At 47.9% G+C, this 27,397-nt stretch overlaps 1 protein-coding gene across 6 annotated transcripts in view; it reads left to right on the top strand.

Moving 5' to 3' along the window:
* ATP9A (ATPase phospholipid transporting 9A (putative)) overlaps window positions 1–27,397 on the top strand; it is a 119,625-nt gene that overhangs the window by 29,972 nt on the left and 62,256 nt on the right. For all 6 annotated transcript variants that reach the window (XM_079127000.1, XM_079127004.1, XM_079127003.1 and 3 more), the window contains exons 3-7: window positions 1,529–1,642; window positions 8,468–8,576; window positions 21,241–21,299; window positions 22,960–23,011; window positions 24,570–24,664. In XM_079127000.1, coding sequence (XP_078983126.1) covers window positions 1,529–1,642; window positions 8,468–8,576; window positions 21,241–21,299; window positions 22,960–23,011; window positions 24,570–24,664 — 429 coding nt within the window. The remainder of the gene's footprint in view (window positions 1–1,528; window positions 1,643–8,467; window positions 8,577–21,240; window positions 21,300–22,959; window positions 23,012–24,569; window positions 24,665–27,397) is intronic.

The raw sequence follows: 27,397 nt of genomic DNA, 5'->3' as shown, positions 1-27,397 counted from the left end.
TTGCTGCCTTGGTCACTGGCCATCCATCTTTCCTGGCCTGAGCACCTGCAGGGAACTTCCTTCTGTCTGCAAGGCAGGGACACTGCCTGGTTGGCTAGAATACCTTCCCATTTATTTGATGTGTTGAACCTGAGAGTGGGAAAGGTATTTGGGGAACCTAGCATTATAATCAAAACATCAAATGAGAATATTGGCCAACTTCATTTTTTCCCCCTTGTCACCAAGAAACCCATGCTCAAGAGTATAGGAATATTGGAAAATAAAAAGTATAGAGAAGAAAAAAAGTGAGATAAATTTTAACCCTACCATCTAGAGAGCAACATTCTGTTTACGTTTTTGCTGGTAAATGTTTCTGGAGTCAATACCTGTGCATTGGCTCATGAAGATGCAGGGTGGACTCACACACCTTTCCCCCAACACTCACCCAAATTCATGGCTGCTTTTATCCAGCATGGCTTTGCGTGTGTGCATGTGCAAGATTATGGGAATTGAACCCACTGAATTGTACCCCAGCCTTTTTATTTATTTTGAGACAGAGGCTCACTAAGTTGCTGAGGCTGACCTTGAACTTGTGATCTTCCTGCCTCAGCCTCCTGAGCCTCTGGGATTATAGACACGTGTCACTGTGTCTGGCTTCCAGCATGGCTTCTAAATACAAGCCAGCTGCCTTCAGAAGGAGCAGCAGCAATCAGTTCAGATGCAGGAAGGAAAAAGTCTCCAGTGTTAGAAGCCAGGCATCAGTAAGGAGGCCTGGGTGTAACAGTGTGGTTCAAGGTTGATTGGAGTGCTTTTAGGGGTGATTTTGACGATATCCATTACTAGCTGCCACAAACCACAACTTGCCCAGATCTCTGTACCTGAAGACAGGAGCAAGTGTTCTCTCTCACGGGAAATCTCACGTGCACTGGGTCACTCTCCTCTGCCTCCTAGCTGTGCCGTGGAGCTGGTCGGGTGTAATAGCTTTTAACTGCCTTAGCCTACAAGAGCCAAGAAACTTCCTTGCACGCTCTTTGGTGAGAACTAGTCACATGGGATCAGTCTCAGGTCCAGGGCCGACGGGAGCAGTCGGAACTCTCCCAGAACTTACCTGCCCCAGGATAGGATTCCACCCTATTATTTTGTGGTGGTGAAATCATATTGTGGCCATAACTATTTACCTTTTTGATTTGACTTTACAACATAAGCATTTCTTACTAAAACTGCTTCTGGAATAACACTTTCAGTTGCCTACCTGGGTTTGTGAAATATATAGTTTAAGAAACAAAACACAACAGAGTTGGCACCCCCTGCGTGCCCCTCCCCAGGAACTACTGTCCTGAATTTGTTGTTTACAGTTTCACTTTTGCAAGTGGAACGTTTGTGGCCCTGTGTTTTGCCAGATAGCATGTGGAACTGCTTAAGCTGTATGTGAAAGGGGGCATGGACCTCGTACCCTCACGTGGGCATGTTTTTACGTGTCCGCTTCCCACTAACCCTTCCAAGCCACACCCACCAGGCGAGCCCTGAACATTTCCCCTCAACTTTCCAGGTGCTGTTCAACCAGTTCAAGTACTTCTTCAACCTCTACTTCCTACTCCTCGCCTGCTCCCAGTTTGTTTCTGAAATGAGGCTTGGCGCCCTGTACACCTACTGGGTCCCCCTGGTGAGTAGATTGGCCTGTTCCTTGAGTTGCCACAGAGGTTTGCAGACAGTTCTTGGTCTCCCCCCACCCCACCCTGCCCCACTCTCAGCAGCTGGCCTTGTAAGGGAGACAGTGCCCGCCAGTCTCCCAGGGATGTTAAGGTCAGACACCACCGAGATCAGACTCTAGCAAAGTCCAGGCTAGAGTCCATCAGACAGCCAGTTGGTTGGCAAATTCACTATTTCAACAAACCCTTACTGCTTCTATTGTATACGGCACAGTTTTAGACTCTGGGGACACATGACAATTGATAAGACAAATCCTCTGCCCTGGTGAATGGTATCATTTGAATTATTTTCTCAGATCATGGTTTCCTTTCATTCTGTGTGGGTATTACAGCGTGGGGTTGGAAAAGCAACAGAATCTCTGCTTGCATTTATCCGAAGTGTAACAGAACCAGCCGGCCACTCCATTCCTTCTCTCACCTCCTTTTCTTTTTCCCCCCTTTTGGAAAATGTTATGGAGCACCTACTGTGTGCTGGGCACCATGTTGGGTGAGGGGGTCACAGCAGTGAATGGAATAGGTAAAAGTCTCTTCCCTGGTGAGCCTGGCCTTTGGAGGAGGAGACAGGAGGGTGAGGCCAAGGCGCAGTGGGCGTGGCCTTAGTGCTGCTGTGTCCACGTGGATGGAGGTGGACGTCGCCCCCTGAGGCATGATGGGAACAGGGTGGGGATTTTCCAGGGGCCGCAGTACCAGGCCCCTGTGGTCAGCATGTGCTTGGGCACCAAGGAACAGAAAAAAGCCCACTGTGATCAAAGCACACAGAGGGAGGGACTTACACCCCCTTTTCTCCAAACAGAGACATTATGAAATTATTTCTCACCCAGTGGGACGCTACATTTTTTAATTAAGAGAAAGTTGTAAAGTTAGAAGACCTCTTTCAAAAAGCCTTGTTGTTGTTAGTAGGTGGGAGACGGTAGGGTTTGATGCAAAAGTACTTATAGAGTAGAGAGCCATGTGCTGAGCAACGTGGGTGGGTGTCAGGCACAGTGTGTGCCAGGTTATCAGATCTGTGGTGCTCAGAAGAGGAGGAGGAGGCCTCTTCCATAAGTAGCGGAGGTGCTTCTGGGAGGCAAGTACAGTTTTTTTCCTGCTGAGTCACTTGTGAGTGAGGTAGGATGCTGGGAGAACCTTCATCCGAGCATCTGTCTCTGGGGTAATAGACACTCCTGTGCCCGATGCTGCACCAATGCCAAGCGCTGCCTGTGCTCCTCAGCCCTCCATGTATCCCTCGGGAAGCTTCACCTTATCAGCTGAGATACCAAAGGCAGCCAGGCTTATAGAATGAAGCCTCGGAATAACAGCGAGCCCGTGTCCCATCCAGATGTGGGCAGGTCAAACCTGACCAGGAGCTGCCAGACCCAAGCGTTAGAAACTTGTTTTACATGAAATACCCTCACTTCACTTGAGTGTTTCAGACCCAGGCATCGCTGTGCCCTTGCATCAAACCAAACCGTAAGTTACTTACTTTTAAAAATCTCCACAGTGTATATAAAATGTCACTTATCACACTCCCTATGCTGATTATCTTTTTGTGATGCGATTATTTGAAAGGCAGTACATTGCTGGGGGTGTGACTCAGTGATGGTGCATTGGCTGGTGTGCAGGAAGTTCTGGGTTCATTTCCCAGCACTGCAAAAATAAAGGTAATACATCCACATGATTCAGGAAACAGACATGTCCATGGAGAAAAATATTCTGCTCCATAAATACCGTCGTTTGATCTTATCCCTCCTTGCAGGGTTTCTATGTGAACAAACCGGTACCAGGAGTAAAAATTCTTATGATTTTTTTCTTTTTTAGAAAGAAAGATAAGATATGCATAGTTCTGGATCCTTTGTTTTTTCTCTTTAATTTCTAACACATCTTTGTTTTGGTTTTTAAATGTCGACAACTCATCTTCAATAGTAGAAGCACCAGGCGTTGCGGGCCTGCCCTTCTCCTGGTGGTCTGTTCAGACCTTGCTGGGATGGGTGAGCTCTTGCTGTTTCGCCCTCATGCCTTCTCACTCAAGAGCCCCTCACCCACCCTGGCATGGAGCGCTCAGGACGCCCCTTCAGCCTGTCTACTGAACTCACCCCCAAACCAGGTCCTGCTGCTTGCTCTGCTGCCTTCAGAGTAGCTTCTGTTCATTTTTTCTTTCCCTTTTTCAAATGGTATAGGAGAAAAAAGCTGAAGAACAAAAAAAATTAAAGGCCACATAAGAAGGGGATTAAAAATCACTTGTGTTTCCTAGCCAGGTGGCACATCTGTGACTCAGGAGGCTGAAGCAGGACAATCCCAAGTTCAAGGGCAGCCTTAGCAACTTAGCAAGGCCCTAAGCAACTTAGTGAGACCCTGTCTCAAAATAAAAAGGGCGGGAATGTGGCTCAGTTAACCACCCCTGGATTTAATCCCCAGTCCCTCCCCCCTCCCCCCACAGCAAGTCACTCGCGGTCGCTACCCTTTTGTATGCACGGTAACACACTGCGTTAAACTGTAGATCCCTGAAGAGGCATGTGTTTTAGAAATGGCATCCCAAGGGGACCACAAGGCAGCTGGGCGTCCCCTGCACTCTTCATCTCAGGTGTGCTGTGCACCTGGCCTGTGGCTCTCCTCTCGTGTTATCCATGCAGTGGGATCCTGTCATCCAATCAGATCTTGGGGTGCAAACATGTGAGCATCTCTCCAGCCTCATTTATTACAGTTGGCACCCGTGGTGGGGAGAAGACTCTGGCCACGTCTGGCAAAACTTTGCCCCTCTCCACCTGGATTAACGTAGACGTGGCTGCGCTGTGCAGCAACCTAAACGGCTGAGGATAATTGGGCAGGAAATAAGAGCGACTCTGCTGAGTTTTTTCAGAGGCAGCTATTGGCAGTTCCATGCAGAAAAGACTGGAAAAGGGAACAGGACTCCTTGCTTGGCGATAGAGAATGCCGGACTTGTGCTGAGCAAGGTGCTGGCCTGCGTTCAGCCGGGCTGCGCAGTGGCTCAGACTGAACAGGACAGGGGCTTACTCTCCGTTTCCGTGGAGCGGGGTTTGGCTTATCATGAAGGGCTTTGGGATTGTGAGTGTGGTGCTGAGTGTAAAAGGTGCTCTTCCCAGGGGGGCCCTTCAGTGGCTGCCTAAGTGGTGGTCCAGCTGCACCCTGGCAGGTGACCCGGGAGTCAGTGGCGACACAGCTCCTCCGTGCGTGTCGGCGTGAGATGTGGACCACGGTAGTCGTTACACCAAGAAAGTAAGTTGCAGAGTCACGTGGACCGTATGTTCCAATTTTCGTGATCACCCCCCAGCAAATACTTCTGCTACTACCTGGGTAGCAGCCAGGAGGGATCTTCCCCAGAGCCAGGTCACTGTGAGCTGGGACGTGCCTCGTACCCTCTTCAGGGCTCTGGATCTCACCGGCCAGGACTTACACCACAAGTCACCTCAGTGCCTTTCTGGAAGTTGCTGAGTCACCAGAAACTAAGTAGATGACATCCCCGTGGTCCCTGGGGATGGTGGGAGGCCAGATGGCAGCTGGGGCTGGTGAACCAGGAGCAGCGTGTTGCGGGTGACTTTACTGCGACTGCTGTGCCCTTTCTCCTGGCCGCTCTTGTCCCCAGCGGCAGCGATGCTGGTGAGCTCCTGGTCCGGTGGCAGCTGATAGGGTGAGACAGGCGGCCTGGGGCCTGGTGGTGGGGCCGGGGTGACCTGGAGGGCACATGTCCTCTGAGGAGAGCCCAGGCTCCACTTCAGGGTTGTCTCCATGCTAAAGCAACACCCTGCGTTTCCAGGAGAAGCCGGGAACCCCGATTTTCAGCACGGGCAGTAGTTACCATTTTTCCTTTTAGCTGCAGCCTCCCCCACGGCCTCTGCTGGGAGGGGAAGCCAGGCAGGTGAACAGCCTCTCTGCAGGTGCGAGCGGCCTCTGGAGGTCTCAGGCTCCTCGCCATGGGCCCTTTTATATCCGCTCTTCCACCATGGTTGAGTTGGGGGTGTTCGCCCTGTGTTTCTGTTGTCCTTCCTAGGGACTACAGGAAAGGGGATTCCGATCGAAGACAAATGAGCACCTATGGCTCAGGTGATGGAGGCTGATTTTGCTTAAGAGATTTATTTTAAATTATCTTTTTAGTGGGTGCATTGTATTATAACTGAAAGCGAGGTTCGGTGGGATGAATGTGTGCATACGCAGGACAGTTTGGTGACTCTCATTCCGCTGTGTCTCCCTTTCCCATTCCCCTCCCTCTCCTGGCTCCCCTTCCTCTGCTCCTTCCTCCCTTAAGAGATGCTTTACATAGAAGATCAAATGCAAGATTCTCAGCTAGAACACATTTTGCGTTGTCACACCCACAGGGCTCTCCAGTCAGATCTAGCTGTAAGCTCAGTGCTTCTGAGTGAAGGCCGGGGGCCATGTGGTCTGGGCTCAGCTTTCGCTGCAGCTGACAAATGGTCTCCTTCGGGGCGGAGGAGCCACTCCGTGGTGGAGCGCTTGCCTGGCATGCATGAGGAAGTGATCCACTTTAAAACAAGCCTTCTCTCCTTAGCCTGTTTCCTCATTTGTAAAACAGGCATGGTCACGTCCACTTCCTGACTTACTAGGAAAATGAAATGAATTCTTGCAAGAAACAATCATGGGGCTGGAGGCCAGGATGGGACACTACCACTGTGCCCCACCCCAGGGTCCTCGTTTTAATTTTGAACTTATTACCGTATTGACATTGCTGCTTGTAGTCTAGGTTAAGTTTGAGCTTTTAATAGCTCTTTTTCCTTGCTATTAATATATCAGGAAGAGAAATTCTTAGGAGATATCTGGAATTGCTTATATGATGACCAGGTAGTAAATCTAGATTTTGTCATTGAGGTAAAATGTACAATAGCAGACGGTACACAGCGGTTGAGTTTTCAAGTGTAAGTTTTGACATTTCTCAACACCGACAAAACCACCTCAATCAAGATCCAGAACATTTCCACCACTGCAGAAAATGCTGTCTGCCTTTCCTGGTCACCTTCCACCCCGATTGGAGGCAATTACTTTTCTGATTTTTGTCCCCCATAGATTACTATTGCTTTAGTAAATCAATCAATCTCAATCTCAATATCTCTCTCTCTCTCTCTCTCTCTCTCTCTCTCTCTCTCTCTCTCTCTCTCTCTCTCTCTCTCTCTCTCTCTCTCTCATTCTCCCTGTGTTGCTCAGGTTTCCCCCAAACTCCTGGGCTCAAGTGATCCTTGAGGGCTGCCCCAGCTTCCTGAGCGGCTGGGCTTAGTCTATTTTTGATGTACAACTTTACCAAAGAGGCTTAGCACCTTTAGAACTGCTTGTCTGTGTGATCACAGGATTTCCTTACGAGCTCAGACAGCCCCCTCCCCCCATGAAAACTCGTCCTTAAGTATCTGTGGATGTTAAGGATAACCTAGAGTGGACAGTTGGAATTTATTTCTGGATGACACTTGCATCCTTTTGTAGAGTGGTTTCTAGCCTAGGGAGTTCAGATGAGTCAGAGTGCGTGTGCGCATGCACGGCTGTTGCGATAATTCAGGCGCTGTTTATTTGTAGCACTTAGGTTAGTGAGCGGATCCTATCTTTGTATAAACACACAATTTTCATCAGCATCAATGGGATTTATCCAGGCCTATGCAGAGAGAAATAGAAACTGGAATGTTTGGAAAAACAATCGGCAAAAACCCAGATTCCGGCACCGAGCAGCAAAACAGCAGGGGTTGTAGGGGAGCTCCGGGGACCAGGTCTGAGCTCCTTCTAGACCACGTTCCTCTCCCCTTCTTATGTCGCCTGGGTATGCTTTTATTGTGAAAGGTACTGGTTTTCCTTTGGCTGGAGTGTAGATTTCACATCTGATTGGCAACAGTAGCCATCCCTGGATCCTCTCCCTGGGTCTTTGGAAGAGTTTCACAAAGCAGCACGCCCCTGGCGAGGTTTGCGTAAGAGATCTAAAGTCCTTTGAGTTGAAATTAATATGTTCCACAGGATAAGCGGTGTGAAATGAGACCCTCGGAGGCTCACCGGGCTCACCCCAGGCAGTTAGGGCATCTGTGTTTTTAAAAGTGACTGTCCTGCCAGCTTTCAACAAGGGTGGGGACGGCGGGAGAAAACCAGGAAGGCATGTGAGAGCACAAGGAAAAGGAAGGGACTGTTTTGCTTTTATTGATACAAGAGGAAAAATCTGAATTGGAAATAGATTGTTGCTGTGGGTCCCTTTTCACTCCCCTGCCAGATTTTTTGGGTACTGGACTCGGAAAGGACCATGTTTTTGTGGCATGTTTTAATTTTTAATGGTTGATACTTACGTGATCAATACTTTAATATGATTTCTTTATAAAAAGTTAAAAAATTAAGTGGTGGTGCATGCCCATAATACCACTGGCACAGGAGGCCGAGGCAGGAGGATTACAAGCTGGAGACCAGCCTTAGCAACTTAGTGAGATCCTGTTTCACAATAAAAAAATAAAGAGGGCTGGGGATGTGGTTAAGTGGTAAGTGACCCTGGGTTTCATCCCTGGTACCAAAAAACAGAACAGTGCCTGTGTGCAGGTGTGTCTCTAGCCTGTGGAGAGACGGTTGGGATCCCTGGCATTTCACTCCAGGCCCTGCGGTAATGTGTGTGTGACATCAGTGTCTCTAGGGTGGCCTTTCTCCAGGTGTGAGTAATCGCGTGTTCTTGAAGGGAGAGCCCGACAGGGTGCGTGCGGGGAGGTGTGTGTGGCATGATCCACAGGTCCTTCCCGCTGCCTTCTCCACCCCTGGCATCCGGAGAGTGCACGTGTTTGTTTTAAGCAGGGCTCACCCCCTGTCCCCTCTCGTTTCAGGGCTTCGTGCTGGCTGTCACGGTCATCCGAGAGGCGGTGGAGGAGATCCGATGCTATGTGCGGGACAAGGAGGTCAACTCCCAGGTCTACAGCCGGCTCACGGCAAGAGGTCAGCCCCTGGGCTATGGGGCCATGGGTTGCACCTCAGTCACAGACGATGACAGTCATGGGAGCAGAGCTCAAGGCCGGGGTGAGGGTGTGCCGTGTGGTGGGACCATCGCCCAGTCACTCGGCTGCTTGGGCACCAGGGGGGCCTCTACCTGCCCCCCTCCCCCCACCCAGCTGGCCCTGCTCCCTGTCCCCTGTGGGCTGAGAAAGGAGGGCACACTCCTGGCCCCACAGGAGGCCATGAACAGCTTTAAAAGATAACCAGCTTTCATCTATGATTACTTTATAGTCAAACATTGCAACTTAGTTTTTACAAAGGCAACAAATTTACACAAATATTGTATCCTCGATATCATCTTCAAAGCCATCTTATAAATCCTTGGTATTGAAGCATTGTGAGCATTTGATCTCACTTGATCAAATCACTTTGATCTAAGGACGGGTGACCAGGTAAACATCCATCGCTGGCTCCTTGCAGGACTTGTTGCAGATTTTCAATGGTGGAACTTTAAAACCAACCCCAGGACACCCCTGGAGAAGCCAGGAACGACCCAGCAAAGCTGACTTCTATTTGAAGTGAGAGAATGTTCCCTCACATTCCCTCATGTTAGCTAATCATCTCAGTGGAGAAATCCAGAATCAGCTGTCCTCCTACGATGACTGACTCTACTCAATGCTGTTTTAGGAGAGCTGAGGGGAACTGAGAATTCTGGAAGAGAGGCGCCCAGGGGCCTTGGCCCCCGGCCAGGGTCTGAGCTGCGTTGTGGTGTTCCAGCTTCAGTACAAGCAGTCTGTCCGTGGTTTCAAGGTTTTTAGTAGAATTTCCTCCCAGGAAAAATGTTGGGGTGGTATGTTTTGGGCTCGCACACCTGCAGTTGAAACTTTCACGTGTCCCAAGGACATGGAAATGTTCGGTGCATGTGAATACATTTTTGTGGTTGGTGGTCTTAGAAATTTGTAAGTTTCTGGGATGAGGGGAGATTTAGAGTCGTCTAGAAATGCTTTATTAAGGCAAAAGTCACTGTATTTGGGATATTTTGCTACATAAGAAAAAAGCCAGGGTAATCTTTGCAGAAGGCTCTGGCTTTCCACGTGGGTAGTCAGAAGACCTTCTCTGGAGGGGCCTTTTTGTGGCCGTGTATATTAAATCCGCCCTTAATAACATATTCTTACTATAACCTCTAAAATGCTTGGCAACCAACAAAAGCCCCACCAGAGAGGGTGCACAGGATCTCTTTAGAGCTCAAGAAAAGGGGCCTTGGGATCCCATTCAGCCAGCGGCCAGCCTCCCGCCTAGGTCCTTTTCATATTGCAATGGCTTTTCCCGGGGATGATTTTCCTGTCCTCCCCTGAGCACCCCTTCCCAGCTCCGGCCTTAACTTCACTCAGTTCTTGAAAAGATGCTAAGGAGAATTGGCAGATGGCTCCAGCATTAAAAACTTGTCTTCCTTTGTTGGTGGCCTTTTGTGGCCGAGGGTCCCCATTGTCAGGCGGCCGCGCAGTGAAGGCAGCAGAACACAGTTCTGAGTATCAGCCCAGGCCCTCGCTCTGCAATTTGTCTTGAGAGCCCAACAAAACCGTGAGCAGACTGTCAGCCTGGAAAGTGACGGAGGCGACTTTAGTGATTGGATACACTTGGGGGGAGGCCAGGGCAACAAGCCCACACTGTGAGGCCCCAGGGGAGGGAGAAAAGGAACACGGACTTTTGACTTTGCTGTTCAATTAATATTTCCTTAAGGGAAGCTTTCCACCAGCATCCTCACTGAGTACGTTCAGAAGCAAGATGAGATAAATGTGTGTGGACAGTCGTGAAGTGTCCAGAATTTTCAGAACAAACCCTTGGTCAGTGGGTTTCAGGCCGGGACGTTTGCATAGTAGCAGTATTTGTACCAATATAGTGTTTTTTTTTTTTAAATTTTTTTTTTTTTAGATGTTGTTAGACCTTCATTTTATTCATTTATTTATACGCGGCATTGAGAATCAAACCCAGTGCCTGACACATGCTAGGCAAGCGCTCCACCACTGAGCCACCACCCCAGTCCACCCAATGTAGTGTTTTAATATAAACTTTCTGACAAGTAAAAAGAATAGTTGCACAATCCTAAAAGAAGCTCCCAAGAGCATCCAGACACATCCTTTGTTAACATTAAGCACATCTGCTTTTTTTGTGGGGGTTGGGGGGGTATTGGGGATTGCTTTTTTAAGTAGCCTCTCTGCATACACACCATGTCATCAGAGTCAAATTGCAGACAAAATTCCTTCTCTTCCCTAAAAGAACATTCCTTGGACATAACAGTGCAAATATCAAAGTCAGGAAATTTACCATTGGTAGATGCTGCTCATCATTTATGGTCCTTACTCAGATTTGTCATTTGCCCTGAAAATGCCCTCTGTGGATTTTTTTTTTTTTTTTTTTTTCTTGGTCCAGGAACCCATCCAGGTTCACTGGTGGCATTTCCTTCTCTCTCCTTGGCCTATAACCTGGCACAGCTCCTGGGTTTCTTTGTGTTGTATGACATTGATATTTTTTAAAAGGACAGGCTAGTTTCAGGCCAGTCCCTCTGTAACCTGTCCTTTGGTTTGTATTGATCTGAGGTTGCTTCAAAATGGGATTCACGACATGCATTTTTGGTCAGGAATGCATATGCTTTTAAGAATTGCCAAAGGTGCAGTGTCTTGTTGGGAGGTGGCCAGAGTTTGAGAGACTTTAATTTAATCAGAATGAAAAGATTTCAGACTTGCTCAGACTCAGAAAAAAGAGCGATCTTAAACAGCCAGCTGAAAGCTCTGGTACTGAGCATCTTTCCACTGGGAGGGAAGACAGACCCTAGTTCTGTTTTTGTTTTCCTTGTGCTGCTGGGGACGGACCCCCGGGCCTCACACAGCTAGGCAAGTGTCCTGTGCCACACCCCCAGCCCAGATAACAGTTTTGAAACTGTTTTTTTCTGTGTCCTTTATTTTCACACAGGGGGTTTGCTGTTGGGATAATTCTCATTTTCCATGGGCATTGACATATTTTAGTGGGAAGTTCTGAGTTCCCTCAGAACACACAGCGTTGCCATGGTGACAGCATCTGTTCTGCAGAGCGGCGAAAGCCAGAACTTTCCTTTCAGTCCAGACTTTCTGGAATGTCCATCTGACAGAGAGCACATATGTTGGGAATATTTTAAATATTTTGGATCGGCACATATTCACAGGATTCAGTATTGGGCTAAAGATAGAAACTAAACAATTATACGGAGGTGTAACTGGAATTAATAATAGCTCATCCCGGCTGCGTTGAGCAAGTTGACCCTGAACAGAACAGGCCGTGAGCACCTAAGAATGTTCTGGGGCCTCAGTCCAACAGTTTTTTTAAAAATAGCTGCTTCCAAGATTTTGCATCATCTTGTTTAGTTGATGGCAGGAGTGTGGTGGCCCTCACAAGGAATGTTCCCTTTCTTGACTCTGCTCTCCTGCTTCTGAGAAGTTTCTGGCAGTTGAAAGTAGTGGCCCCAAGCTTGGGCTCTGCCTGGGTGTGAGAGTCCCAATTGTACCTCTCCCTGCTAGGCGGGCAGATCCTGTAAGTTCCCAGCGACTCCAGGATTTTAATGACACCCAATGTGGAGAGTTGCTACGACGTACCTCTTGCCTGAGAGGGACTTCGGGCTGTGCCTGTGACTGATATAAACTGGAGAGAGCTCATAGTTTTGCTGCAGGGGTTGGTTAAGGGGAAATGAATGGAGGCATGGGCCAGGGGTTATGGGAGCCCATCCGAGAGGAGTGGACGTCTCTCCGGAGAGGTGACCTTTATCCTGAGTCTCGGAGAAAAGAGAGCAGGCCTGGCCACATGATTTGTGAGGTCTAGCGTAAAACAAGCCTGTAGGACCTATGTTCAAATGATATTAAGAATTTCATAGCAGCCTGCAGTCCCAGCTGTGTGGCAGCTGAGCCAGGAGGATGGGAGAGTCTGGGCGTTCAAGGGCAGCCTGGCAATAGCGAGACCCTGACTCACTGTGATTTACTTAATTTGTCGTGCTGGGGCTTGAACCCAGGGTGCTGTACCACTGGGCCACATCCCCAGCTCTTTTTTTTTTTTTTTTTTTTTTTATTGTAAACAAATGGGATACATGTTGTTTCTCTGTACATGGCGTAAAGGCATACCATTTGTGTAATCATAAATTTACATAGAACAATGTTGCTTGATTCATTCTGTTATTTTTTCCCTTCCCCCCACCCCTCCCACCCCTCTTTTCCCTCTATACAGTACTTCCTTCCTCCATACTTGCCCCCCTCCCTAACCCTAACTCTAACCCTAATACTAACCCTTCCCTCCCCCCCATTATGTGTCATCCTCCACTTATTAGCGATATCATTCGTCCTTTAGCTTTTTGAGATTGGTTTATCTCACTTAGCATGATATTCTCCAATTTCATCCATTTGCCTGCAAATGCCATAATTTTATCATTCTTTATGGCTGAGTAATATTCCATTGTATATATATACCACAGTTTCTTTATCCACTCATCAATTGAAGGGCATCTAGGTTGGTTCCACAGTCTGGCTATTGTGAATTGAGCAGCTATGAACATTGATGTGGCTGTATCTCTGTAGTATGCCCAGCTCTTTTTGTTTGTTTGTCTGAGACAGGGTCTGGCTAAGTTGCTGAGACTGGTCTTAAACTCGCCTCAGCCTCCCGAGGTGCTGGAACTCTAGGCTTGTGCCACCGCATCAGCGAAAAAAAAAAAAAAAAAAACTCGCAGCAGAGCTTTTGACCAAACACGGGACCCACGCCAGGACCCAGATGGCCAGCTTGCGAGGCCTGCCCTGGTTAACAGGTCTCCCAAAAGAGCATCAGGTGGAGCCGAGACCTGGTGAGTGGGCAGCGTGGGCGGCAGGACCCCGGTTCTGGCTCCACCTTATTCTTCCCAGGCAGGCCGTGTTTCTTGAGTCTTTCCATCCTGGGAGAAAAAAGAAAAGACCATGGGCCATTCAGGACCTGAGTCTCTGGGAAGGTAGATTCTGGGATCCAGGAATTTGTATATAAGGCCTGTATACAAAATGGCATTGGAGCTGTTTTAAAAAATGCTGTCCCACTTGGGAAGCAGGAGAAAAGTGGAGGACTTCTTACCCTGAGCCAACCAGGTACAGGTAAGGTCTAGTTGGTGGTTATTATTATTACTTTTGTGGTACTGGATATGGAGCCTAGGGCTGCTCTACCATGGAGCTACATCCCCCATCATTTTTATTTTGAGACAGGGTCTCACTAAGTTGCTGAGGCTGGCCTTGAACTTGCAATCCTCCTGCCTCAGCCTCCCAAGTTGCTGGGATTAGTGTGCCACCAGGCTTGGCTGGTTGGTGATTTTAAACAGTCCTATGGATGTGCCTTCCACAGATGGGGACACTGGAAAGGGGCAACTTCTTTCTCATCCATCACTAGGCCCAGGCTGAGGAGCTGAAGCATCTGAGCTGATGGAGCTAGTTAAGGACCGCGCTGTGGTGCTTTAAACCAGGCGGGTCTAAATGTAAACTCTTAGACTTTAAAGTCAGGCACCTACTATGTGCAGGAGCTGAGCTGAGCACTTCGGCAGTTAGTCGCTCGGTGATTGCTGTAATGCTTAGCATTCATGCATACGGTACAGGGGGCTTTTATGGTTTGGGCATTTTAAAACACAGTTCTGAGTTCAAAGAAACCTGTCATTCTAGCTTTGTCCTCCTTCGAAGGACCTAGGGAAGCTGTGTTAAGCTCACGCTGAGAGCAGTTTTGGGACCTTTATGAGTTTTTGTAATTATGAAACTACCTTCCCATATGAATTTAGCACTGGAAATGAAGCCGAGAAAAGAACTTGAACCAGTAGCAGAGCCAGAAAAAAAGTTTCGTACTCGGAAGATTTGATTGATCCCAAGCACCTAAAAAATAAGAAAAAGTTGGTTTGGGCCGAGAAAGACTAATTAGCCAACTAATGACTTTTCTTTATTCTTACCTTCCCCACACCAAAAGTTTGATTCTGGAGAAGTGCTGTGTGTGCCCGTCCCAGGTGGTGAGGGATGCTGAATTTGCATTGTCAGAGAATGCATCCCACCAGGAAAACCTTCCCCAGCCAAACAGTGGATAATCAGCCTGGAAAGAACGCGCAAACAGCATGATGAAGGCAGTCGCCACTGCTCCTGTCCTGCTGGGCACATCTGGACCGATGTCCCACCAAGTCCTGGTCCGTCCTGGTCCGAGGATCCATGCCCCTGGCATCTGGCATCTTAGCTTTCTCCTCTACACGTAGCGTAAAAGCAGAGGAGACCTTTCCTCTCCCAGGTCTTTCTAAGCCCTTAGCCATGCTGGGCACCCTTTCCCAGGTGTAGAACCACCCATGAGCCCAAGAATCTTACCTCCTTTGAAGATCCCCCCTTTTCTTTTTTTCAGTTTAATTCAAAATCTGCTCTGGACCATTATCTGGGATTGCAATTAATGTGACTGCATTTTGAGACCTGAGGACACACGTTTTTCTTTCCTTTCTTTAAAATTTATTTTTATTTTTATTTTTTATTTTTTGGTGCTGGGGACAGAACCCAGTGCCTCTTACATGCTGGGCAAGTGCTCTGCCCCTGAGCTGCACCCCCAGCGTGTGGCTTTCTTCTGGGGAGTTGTGTTCTACTGGAGTTAATCAGAAGGTAGAATAGTGTTGGGGAAATGTGTTTGTTAATGGGGAATTGTTTAGCTCCAGTTAATTAACTGAATGAAATACCATTTATTTTTTTCAAAGTATAAACTCTCGTTCAAGCTGGGTGAACACGAATATATGCTTTTTTGATTTGTAAAGGAAGCCATTGGCAGGGATGGGTTTTTGATGTCAAAGCAGCAAAACTGCCATGATCCTCCACTTAGGATCCTGATTGCTGTTCAGTGAGCAAAGAATTCCCCTTCCCAGGCCTCGCTCCCCGAGATCCAGAGCATCAGCATTTATGAGTCTTACTTAAAACAGATTTTGCCTTTTTTTTTTTTTTTTTTTTTAAATCATAGTCTCTTAACAGATGCAAAGTTATTTCAATTCTGTAAGGTTACGTTTTCCCGTTCCCAGTATACAGTTTCACTTACTACGTACAACTCAGGGGTGAACTGATCTGTTGTTTAATGAAGAAAACAAACCCTGAAAAAAAAATCTCACATGCAAATGGCACTGCTGTCTTTCCAAAAGAAAGGGTATTAGCCTGCTTCATCATCCTGGGCACTGGAAGCTGGTAAGACTGTTACATATTTATTTTAAAACCCTCTGTTGAATATGAACTTATTACATTTATTACATTTAAATCTCAGTCTTTTTTTTTTTTTTTTTCTTTCAGTGCTTTAAACAAGAGCAACAGGAAGGAATAGTGTGTTTATAATTACACTTTTCAACCGTTTTCAAATAAGTCTTTTCTTGGGACTTGGGGAATGCAGACAACTATTTGAATATGAAAATTTCAACTTTAAACCTCTGAACTCTGCTGGGTCTGCAGAGGTGTTTTAACGTCAACCCCAGGAAATGTACACAGGGAGCAGAATTTACAACTCATCACTGTCACAGTGAGATTAGAGAGCGAGTTAAAGAGTAATACATTAACCAGGGCTAGTGTATGGAGATCGTTGCTGGAGATCTACAAAAGCGATCAGTGTCCCGCACACAAGGGCCGTACACTGGAGCTGTTTGCGATCAAAAAATAGGCCCACACTTACTAGCGCCCTGGAATTTATTCAAGAAGAGAAATTTTTTTGGTAGGCTGTTCTGCAGTTTGAATTGTCATTTGCTTGTTTCAATCCAAGGGAAACATCTGGTTTCTCCCTGCAATGTGGACAAACTGCTCTTATTCTGAAGTTGTCATCCATGAAAGGCCCGGCTTGGGCTGGCTCGGTAGATTTGCTTATGAAAGGCTTGGGTCCCCTCTATAGAAACAAACAGCTCCAGTAGGTGGACGTTTGCTGCTCCTAATAAACCGCCCGCAAGGCCACTTGGGTGAAGTGGCGAAAGCTGGAAGGGATGAATTTACTGGAAGACATTTAGTGATTTAGGATGTGTCAGGGAGAGAACTTTCCGCTTCACTTTTGCAAAAATCTCATACCCAACTTTTATGCACTTACAAACTAGCGCCTGGACACGGGAGCTGGGAGGTTAGCGGACCCACAGGGAGAAGCACAGGCTTCTGGGGCTTCACCCCTAGGACAGGGCCAAGTCTTCCTGAGTACTTTATAGAGAGGTCACGGTGCTGTGACTTTCCTTCCTGACCAGCTGTATGATTTGCAGGGCCCCTTGTTTGAAAAAATCATAATTTTAAGTTGAAAACAGTAGACCACTCACAGCATCAGAGTACCCAGAAAAATAGTCCTGCTTGCATCTTAGACTCTCAGAGAGGTGGGATTTTAAAAAAATTAAAGTAGGACTGTGCCTGCTAGGTGTGTGTGTGGGGGGGGGAAGTGTGGGGGCTAGGGAGTGGGGGGCAGTATTTTCTTTTCTGCTCCAGGGCTGTAAGGAGAGCCCCTGCTGTCTTTTGGGATTTGTAACAATCACTGTAAAAGTGTTATTTTTTTTTTTTTCTCTGCAGACTTTCTTAGGAAGATAGGAAGCTCTGCCAGATGGCTTCTCTGTATCTCGTTATCTTGTTCTTCCTCTTTTTGCAAGAACATTTATGGAAGACTCAGAAAGGTGGTTGATGGAAGGTCAGATAGGACAGGTTTGTGGCCCTTCACATCATCTGAAGAGTTTTTTTGTCCTGGGAGTCGATCCCAGATAAGAGTATGCAGCTGTCCCTCGATTCTAACCCGGGCCCCACTCTCAGGGTTGTCCTTCTCCCTTTCAGACTGCACCTTCCCTACCAGCCCATGAGCCTCTTGGATGGGGATGTATTATCGAGATGCAGTCAATCTGCGTGCCTGGCTGGTGGAAGCTCTTGGTGAATGTTGGAATATAAATGTCATCATCTGCTTTGTCTTTTTTCCTGCTTTTTCTTTTTTCTTTTCATTTTAGATTTGTCTTTTCCTCATGCAGGATGAACATGCGTGTGCATACACACACACACACACACACACACACACACACACTCTCACTCACGCACTGCATGCAGTCCTGAACTACAGATTTTTTTTTTTTTTTTTTTTTTTTTTTGAGTGCTGGGGATCGAACCCAGGGCCTTGTGTTTACAAGGCAAGCACTCTACCGACTGAGCTATCTCCCCAGCCCCTGAACTACAGATTTTTTGACCACAAGGAAATGGCACCATGAGACTGGGAAGTCCAAATTTATGGTCGGCACCCTTCGTTGGTGAAATTGAGTGGGAGTCTAGAAGTCTCTCTTGTTGAAGCTGCAAAGCTGAGGCTTGCCCCCTCCCAGATGCTAACGCGCAAACCCTGCTAAGCAGCACAAGTGGCCTGGTGAGGTGTGGCTCCCTGGCCCTGGGGTGGAGCGATAGGCCTTTGGCTGATGGGCAGGAATAGCAGAGTGTTCACATGAAGGATCGGCCTGCCGGGTGACTCAGAAGGATCTGCAAACACGGCGGATTAAAGGGTTTTTTGTTGAGGTAGAACAGATGGACATGGAGAGGCACAGTTCAAATTAACTGATCGTAAATCAGGACTCTGTTGCAGAAGGGAAAACGTCTGGGCCTGGTCACTTAAAAAACCTGAGCCGATTATTTTTTTCTTATTAGCAAAACAATCTCATGCTTATGGTAAAAAACGAAGAATTTAGAAAACATCTATGCCAAAGAAAGGTTTAGATCCTGCACGTCTCCAGAGGTCAGGCCTTTCTGGAGAGGCCTCCTGGTGGTAGTCTCCGTGCAGCTCATGTAGGGACAGATACATGGGCAATTGTTATTCAGCCAGAGTTAAAACCAGTGCTTGCTTTTGAGTTGGATTTTAACACTTGTAACTCTGTCCCCAGGATCTGATCCCAGGTGTGGTTGTTCAAGTCAGGCCAGCAGCATAAATTTTAGTCATAAAACTCAAAAGACAATGTGTAAATTTATGTTTGGGAAGTTGGGGCAGGCGCGGGTGAAGGAGCCCTCATTGGCACTGAGGGCCACGTTGAATTTATGACCTTCCTCCAAGCAAAGCCTCCCCCCACAAGAAAGAAGGTTCTGTTCCTGCCGGTTCTTTGGTTGCCCCCTAGTGGAGAAAGAAGGTAGCTCAGTCAGTGAAAGAGTTCTGCAGCTTAGAGACTCTTCACTCACCTTCATTCCAGGGGCCCTCAGTATCTGCAGGCTCTCCATCCACTTCCACCCACCTTGGATCAGAAGGGTTACCTTGTTGCCAGTGTGCACTGGGGGAGGCCTGCAGTGGTTCCTGCCTGTGGAACAGTTGCAAACAATTTTGTCATTCTCTAAACAGTATGATGTAACGACTTACATACAGCATTTACATTGTATTAGGCATCGGAAGTAATCCAGTGATAATTCACAGTAGCGAGAAGATACAGATATGCAAAGGTTCTGTGCAGCGTATAAGGGGCTTGAGCACCCCTGGAATTGGGTTTCCTGGGGGGTCTTGGAACTGATCCCCTGCAGATGCAGCTGGGTCTGATTGTTTGGATTAGTGGATATTCACCAGTCTCTCTGCAAATATATTGACCAAAGCCTAAGACAGAATGAAATTTGAGACTTGTAGGTCTCCCTTGCATTCCCGGACTCAGCTACCGGATGGGGTCAGCATCAGTTTTAGGAAGTGAGGCACCATTCGGTGCTAAAGGCTCTCTTAGTAGTGCAAGTTTGAGAGATATGTGCCGGAAGTCCCCAGCAGCTGTTGAGGGTTGGCCCAGCTGGTCATCACTGGCCAAGAGCTTTCTAGAAGTCAGTAGTATTTGTATGTAGAACTTCTGGTGTCAACCCTACTTCTTGTTCAATTAATGAGGTTTGATAAAATGCAAAGATTGGTTAGAATCAAACTCCGTGGAGATTACTACAGAGTCCTTTGAATGGACATTATCTGAATGCTTTGAAAAATGTCAGTGGTAATAAATCACTTAAAATATGTGGCATTAATGAAAATGTAGAGTTGTGCATGCTGATTATTTCAGTAGTGTCTTTCCATTCTTTATGAAGCGACAGGAACTCAAGCTGGAAGTGCTCTGAGCTCCGCCTACCGCAGACTAAGCAGGTGTGCTGAGGGCATAGTGACCCTGGTCCCCATGCATGGTCTTGCTCTGGGGCATATTGTTTTTGAGCTTTGCTTACTATTTTTTTTTTTTTTTTTTTTTTTTTTTCCTGTCTCTCAGCTAAACATTTGCAAAGTAATGGAGTTTTTATGGACACCAGTAACGGTGAAGATTCTATGGTGTTGTTCCCTTGAATGAGAATCTGACCCATCACCAGACTGAAGGTCCACTTCCTCTGGGTTTGCTCATGGGGCGCTGGACCCTCTGGCCCAGGCTGTCCCTTCCACCTCTCCTCTTGCTGTTCCTTCCACGAAAACTCGAGCTGTTAGCCATGAGCATGCTGAGCTCAGGCAGGCACAAGGTTCTCTCATCCCTCAGGCTGCATTTTTATCTGCTCCTGGTAACCACAGTGTCCTTCACACGGCTGATTCTGGTCTCAATTCTCCTGCGAAGAATTTGTTGACACCCACCCTTTCGAGCCCTGGCTGGCTCATTTGTTCCTTGCCTCTGCTGCCTTCTCCACCAGAATCTGAGTTCAGTGTATCCTCAGCCCGCAGAGACCTGGTATACAGCAGGAACTCAGTAAACGGGGCTTTGATGTCAAGGGAATAATCCAGTATCTTCTCTGTGCAGGGCACCGTTTCAGGTCCTTTGTGGCCCCCCCTTCTGGCCCCCTGGCACAGCCATGTGGCACGCGTCTGGCTGTCACTAGATCTAGATCTTGGTTGGCAGCCACAGCCCGTGGCCACCTTGAGCCCCTTGTTTGTATTTGTGGGGCCCGAGGGCTAAGAACGGTTCTCACATTTTAAAATGTGAAATGTAAGTGTGCAAGTGTCAGAGCCTTTGGGAGAAGAGCCGCAGGGAGGGTGGAGGACCCTCCTCTTGGCCTGGCATCCTGGACTCCTCCCCTTCTGGCCCTGACGACAGCACGGTGTCCACTCTGAGCTCAACCACGGCTGGGGTGAGCACGGATGTCTCTTCATCCCCAGAGCATAACGCGGGTTTTCTCATCTGGAAGCTGGAAACAGACCTTCCCCTGGCGGGTGCTGGGGTTGGGTGGAGCTGTCCGCATGTTTATTAGCACTTAGCACAGCGTTCCTGTTTCATTTTAGCTTTGATCATTGATTCAGATAAACACTCCACAAAAATCATGGCATCTTATCATCATTGTAACCAAAGTGTATAGAAATTGTACTTTAAAAAGTAAATCAGTCATTTTGGTTTAGCTTTTTTTTTTTTTTTTTGAGCTAGTGTTGAAAATTGAAATTTCACTTTATCTCATGGATCTGACTCTTAATTTTGTCCCCCTGACCTTTTTTTTTTTTTTTTTGAGGCAAAACAGATTCCCTCGTGGCGAAATCTTTGTCACTGTGAGACAGGGATCCTCTTGGTAGGGCACGGGTTGTCTCCGTGCTCCGTGAGGTGTTCTCTGGTTGCTGTCTCTGCAGCAGGACGCTTTTCTCAGGGAGCATCCGGCACACCTCACCCCCCTTGCAGGCTGGTGGCCTCTCCAGAGCTATGGGAAATTGAAACACTCCGTGACAGTGATGTGTTGGGCCTGTTGCTTTGCAGGGACGATGAAGGTGAAGAGTTCCAGCATCCAAGTGGGAGATCTCATCATTGTTGAAAAGGTGAGCGGGGCTGGAAGCTCATCCTGGCAGGGCTGCGGGGTGGGTGTTGCAGAGTGAGTGTGCAGCTGCTTCTGCAGCCTGACATGTAATTTGCACATCTGGTAGATGAAATTGAGTAATGCTTTTTGGATTCTATCCAACAGCTTTGCCTGGGGGAGAAAAATCACTTTCCCATGAGATAAACACAGAATGTTTTTTCAAGGTTTGTGTATGTTGGATAGCAAGAAATCCTGCTTATAAAATGCACAAATATAGCCAGGCATGGTGGTGCATGCATGTAATCCCAGCTACAGGAGACAGGCAGGAGGATCACAAGTTCCAGGCCAACCTGGGCCAGTGAAGGAGACCCTGTCTCAAAATAAAAGTGAATATGGCTGGAGATGAGCCAAGTGGTAGAGTGCTTGCCTCGTATGTGTGAGGCTGAGTTTGATTCTCAGTACTGGGGGGAGGGGGAAACTCAGACACCCCCCAAGTACAGGTTTTCACGTCCTTTTTGTATGTTTATTATTTTGGGTTAAATTTTTTTTATTTAAATAAAACCTTCCAGCCAGGCTTGGTGGTGCACGCTTGTAATCCTAGCAGCTTGGGAGGCTGAGGCAGGAGGATCTTGAGTTCAAGGCCAACCTCAGCAATAGCAAGGTACTAAACAACTCAGTGAGACCCTGTCTCTAAATAAAATAAAAAATGGGGCTGGGGATGTGGCTCAGTGGTTAAGGCTCCTGGGTTCAATCCCTGGTACAAAAATAAAATAAAATAAAAAGTAAATAAAATCTTCCCTGTAAGTCTGCTCACCTCATTGATACTTAGAAATACTCATCTAATTCTCCTTTTGAGCAATATTAGCTTGCCTTTTCTGACTCAAACATTGTGCCTGCCAACCATTTTATGAGGTCAGGGGTGAAGTGTAACCTGAGAACAGTAAAATGTCCCAAAATGTATTTTTAAAAATAGCCCTGTTAATGTTTGTTACCTCAGCAAACACATCTCTTTTTACTGTGTGTGTCTGGAAGGTGTGAGATTTTTGGGGTGGCCCTGGAGAGTCTTGGAATAATATTTGATCAGAAAAGGATTCTGTGCTACCTTGTTTCTGTAGGAATTGAACTATGCCCTTTTAAAAGGATTAAATCCAAGAACCCAAGGTCGACTTGAGGGGAAACTATGGGGCTGACAGCTCCGAGCCTGCGGGGTGTTGTTAGATGCACTTCTGCTCCTCATTCAGTCGGGGCTGCTGTCCGTTTCCGGTGTTTTTCAAGAATGGCTTTTGCCCATTCTTACCATTTCGCCTTCCCTATCAAAATCCCACTAAAAGCCAGACATCGATCTGGGAAGATTGGTAGAGGCAGAGCGCATGAGCGGAGGGTGCGACCAGGGTGTGTGCAGACGGCCGCGGGCGTGGGCTCAGCCTGGCCTGGGCCTCGGCTGGAGCTTTAGCAGGTGCTGCTGCATTTGCAGGAAAACCGGGGGCTTCCGTTCTGAGATGGGGCTTCAAGAGGGGTGTGCAAGATTCCTCAGATTCAAAGCAAAATGACCCTCCAAATTTGTCTTTGACAGAAGCAGAAACTTAAAAGAGGGGTGGGGCTTCGTTTGCCCTCCTGGCCTGGGGTGGGCGGAACCCCACCTGTGGCTGCTCACAGTGACAGTCTTCCTTTCCATACCACAGAACCAGCGGGTCCCTGCTGACATGATCTTCCTGAGGACATCAGAAAAAAACGGTAAACATCTGAGATCCATTTGGAGCATAACCATTAACCTTTCCGTGGTAATTTGGCACGATAGTCATTCGAAAATGTCACTGAGGCGGATACCATTTTAGAGCCCTGAAGGTGAATCAGAAACATCTTTGTTGTAGAACAGTCTTTTAAAATTGAAAGTGTTCGATCGATTTTGATCATTAAGAAGATGGTTGGAGCCTTGATGACTGATGTCTGGTGAGGCCACGCCCACAACAACCACGCCCACAACAGCGCCACGCCCACAAGCCTCCCCGCCCCGCCTTCCCCCCTTTTGGGCTGTTAGGCTCAACTTCAGGAGTTGCGGGGATGAGAAGCGTGTCTAGCGGAGGCAAGGAGAGACCTTTCTCATGGAAGGCGGTACTGGTGGCTGGGGGAGGAGGCGGGCTCGGCTGCCACCAGCCCGCTGTGTGCCCCCCTGTGCGGGCGGGAACCCCAAAGCCTCCAGGCCCTTACCTGTTGCCGTCGTTCCTGTTGCAGGCTGCCTGCCTGCCTTTTATTTTTATTTAAGTTGTCCTAAGGAAAAAAGTACCCCCGACACAATCTGGCCCAATTGGAAGTGTTTGAACATCTAAAAACGGTGCGCTCCTATTCTTCCAGGTTGTTGCGGCCTATGTGATTATGAATTAACTGAGCATAAGGATAAAAATCCACACGAATAATATTTCTGTAACCAGGAGCGGGGACAGAGTGCACTAGATGAAAAAGTCCTTTTAAAAGCTGCAGCACAGCCTTGAATGGGTTCTGGCGTCGTGCTCACTGAAGGCGGCCTGGTGGCTGGGGCCAGGCACGCCCTGGCCTCTGCACTCACCACCGCAGGCAAACCGCTGCAGTTCTCGGGTGTGCTCAGCGGCCGAAGAGCCTTCACGGCCTGGGGGCTGGCGCCTTTACCGGCTCACTTTCTACACAGGGAAACAGGTTCAGAGAGGACACAGTCCTATTTAGGACACGAAGCCAGTAGGTGGCAGAGCTGGGACCTGCCCCGATGGTCTGTTTCCTGAGAAAGGGGTCATAACCCCTACCAGATGGCCTCAGGGCTAGTCACCCTGTGCCAGCCACTGAACCATGACTGAACCACAACAAGCTGTGAAGGCTGTTTCTTCCCATTTTTAAGATGAGGACATGCTGTGGTTTAGCAAGGTCGAGGATTGGCAACACACACTTGCAGTTCCAGAGACTCAGGAGGCTGAGGCAGGAGGATTGCAAATTGGAGGCCGACCTCTGCAACTTAGTGAGAGCTTGTCTCAGAATAAACAATCAGAAGGGCTAGGTGTGTGGCTCAGCGGTAAAGCAGCTCTGGGTTCAATCCCCAGTACTGAAGAAAAAGAAAACCTCGTGGGGGGTGAAGGTGGCATGAGACTTTGAACCCAGATCTCAGAGCTTATGGAGGAAGTGGGAAGAAAGGGATTTTTTCCCCCTTTGGGTCATTGACCATCAAAGGGCGATTTTTGTAAGGATCAGAATAGGAGCTGCTTAGAACTGCCGAGGAGAGGACTCTGGGATTTTGAGTAAGTAGACAATGCCCGACTTCCCTCCACAGGGTCTTGCTTCTTGCGGACGGATCAGCTGGATGGGGAGACGGACTGGAAGCTGCGGCTGCCCGTGGCCTGCACGCAAAGGCTCCCCACAGCCGCTGTGAGTAGCCCTCCCTACAGAAGCACTCTGGCCACCAGGTCCTAGCAGGGCTCTCGAGCTCCCATGCCCTCGAGGGCCAGAAGGGACATCACATGTGAAGTGGGGTGGTGGGGACTGTGGGGCCCCGGAGAACCTCTGTCGTGCCTCAGTTCCTGCGTGTGAACCATGTACTGAGCTCCTTCCGGTGGCTCAGAATCATGGGAGAGCTGGGCAGGGGGCCTGGCAGAACATTAACGGGAAATCAGAGCGCACACCCGCTGCTCAGGGACCCCAAAGGCTTGCTGTGGTCCTCAGGCCCTGACCTTGGCCTCTGTCCCCTCTCACTGCCCACTGCCCCTTGGTCAAGCATGCATCTTTCTGATACTGGCCCTTGCTGTTTGCTCCCCGGGAGCCCTGAGTCTGCCTGGTCGGGTGTGTCCAGCACGTCACGTGCATGTCATGCAGGAGTCCTGCATAGGTGTCTTGTTTTCTGGCCACTCTCACTTGGCATTCCCGCTCCACCCACCTCCAGGCAGACTCCCCGTGAGCCACCGAACCCCCACTGCATGGGACAGTGGAGCCTGACGAGTGGCCACAGTATTGGCCAAATGTGGTTGAAATGCCCAGAGACTGACTTGCCCACCAGTGTTCTGGAAGGATTAAGTAGAACGTGGAGCTTCTCCTGTGTTCCTGACATGTGGATTGATGCTATCTGGTGGGAAAGGAGCAGGCAGGCGAAAGTTCTGTGCCTTTGTAGAGTTACTGTAACCGTGAACATGGCTGCCCCACTGGAGATTTTTCATGGCGAATAAAAAATGAAGTCGTACCCTTTATAACTTTTCTTTTTTTTTTTTTTTTTTTTTTTTGGTACTGAGGATTAAACCCAGGGGCACTACATCCTCAGCCCTTCCCCCCCCCCCCCCCCCCCCCCGTGGGAAGGAAGTATTTATTTAGGTTTCTCTCTTCAGTGCTCAATACATATGCATTGAATGGATGAGAAGGCCCATCACACTGATGGTTGTGATTCTTTGTAATCCTCTTCCTCAAAGGGTTTTGAAACTTTATATCATTTTTTCATATTGTTACATGCATCCTCAGCCCTTTTTGGAGACAAGGTTTCACTAAGTTGCTTAGGGCCTTGCTAAATGGTGGAGACTGGCCTCGAACTTGTGATCCTCCTGCTTCAGCCTCCCGAGTGGCTGGGATTATAGGCATGCGCCACCATGCCTGGCATGGTAATTGTTAAAACCAGGGATTCTAGAATAGCGAGTCTATCAAGTTCAGTGTAGGAGCCCTGGAAACAGTCATGCCCATGAAATGGAGCCAGTTTAAGGCCGATTCTGACTTTTTCTGGTTTTCCTTCCTGGTGAGTGTTCTTCAGATAAAGGATTTGGGCCTCAGATGATGGAAAGATTCTGTTACGGGACCCAGAAGCCAAGATGTCAGCGTATTATCCTGCATAGGGTGGTGTTTGCTAGTGTGCTTGGGGAGCGTCTCCCAATTCACGATCACTCATCTGACCCTCATCAGGTCCAGGCCTGGGCTGGGGCTCAGAGAAGATCTGCTGTCTCTGCTGTTAGTCAGGGAACACTTGGCCTTGGTGACCTCGGGTCTGAGTGGGAAGCAGCATTCTAATAAAATTTTAGATGAAGAGAATGATATGAGAAGATCACCTGAGTGATACACAAATATATTCTTTTTATTATTATTAAACTGTGTGTATGGAAAGATGTAGAATACAGCGAAGAGAGGCTCACGGCCTCTACCCCAACTTTCATCTTTTCCCAGAGGGGATTGTGTGGAGCAGGTGGTGATCTTTCCAGATGGTTCACACACGCAGACCTGTTTGCGGCGTGGCTTACACAGACGGGATCGCTGCGCTCTGTGGTGTTTTCTCCTCCAGGTTTAATGCCTTCTTATGGGTACACAGGGGCTCCCTGCAAACATGGATGCTGGCGGCACCTCCTAGTTAGTTACCGGGAGCCGGGGCCCTGTTCCAGGGCTGGCCACTGGCCTCAACTCCAGACCTTTGTGGCCGAGTGCTTTTGTCTGCTGATGGTTTTTGAAAGAGAACCCAGAACTCAAAAACCCAGGTTTTCATGTGAATCTGCACATTTTAATGTGGGTAGCTCACTAAAAATTTGGAGCATACCCTCATTCTTTTTTCCATCTTCATAATATTCCAAGACCTGTGGATATCATAGTATATCCATTTTCTGTCCCTTAATATTTATAGACAATTTTATGTTTAGAACCAGGTGTCTTAGGTTTTTTGTTGCTGTAGTTTTTTTTTTTTTTTTTCTGAGTACTGGGAATTGAACCCAGGGGCACTTTGCCACTGAACCACATCCCTAGTCCCTTTTTAAAATCTTTTTTCTTTTTCTTTTTTTTTTTTTTTTAATTTTGAGATAGGTCTCACAAAGTTGCTAAGTTACTGAGGCTTGCAATCCTCCTGCCTCAGTCTCCTGAGTTGCTGGGATTACAGGCATGTGCCACCATGCCTGACTGGTATATCTTGGGTTTAAAGTAAGATTTAGCTAATAAGAGAATCCTTGCTTCCTTTTTTTCTATAACTCTCCCGACTTCCCTTTAATAGGTGAAGTGAAGGAGAGGTAAAAAGAAACCTGTGTGGGGCTGTGGTGTGTCTCCTTGGTAGAGCACTTGCCTGGCATGCACACGGCCCTGGGTTTGATCCTTGGTAGTGCAGAAAGGGAAAATAAATAAATAAATAAGTCAATCCATCCATCAATCAAC

Source organism: Sciurus vulgaris, assembly GCF_902686455.1.
Source record: "Sciurus vulgaris genome assembly, chromosome: 2".
NCBI classification, from domain to species: Eukaryota; Metazoa; Chordata; class Mammalia; order Rodentia; family Sciuridae; genus Sciurus; species Sciurus vulgaris.
This window is presented reverse-complemented; position numbering and strand designations above follow the sequence as displayed.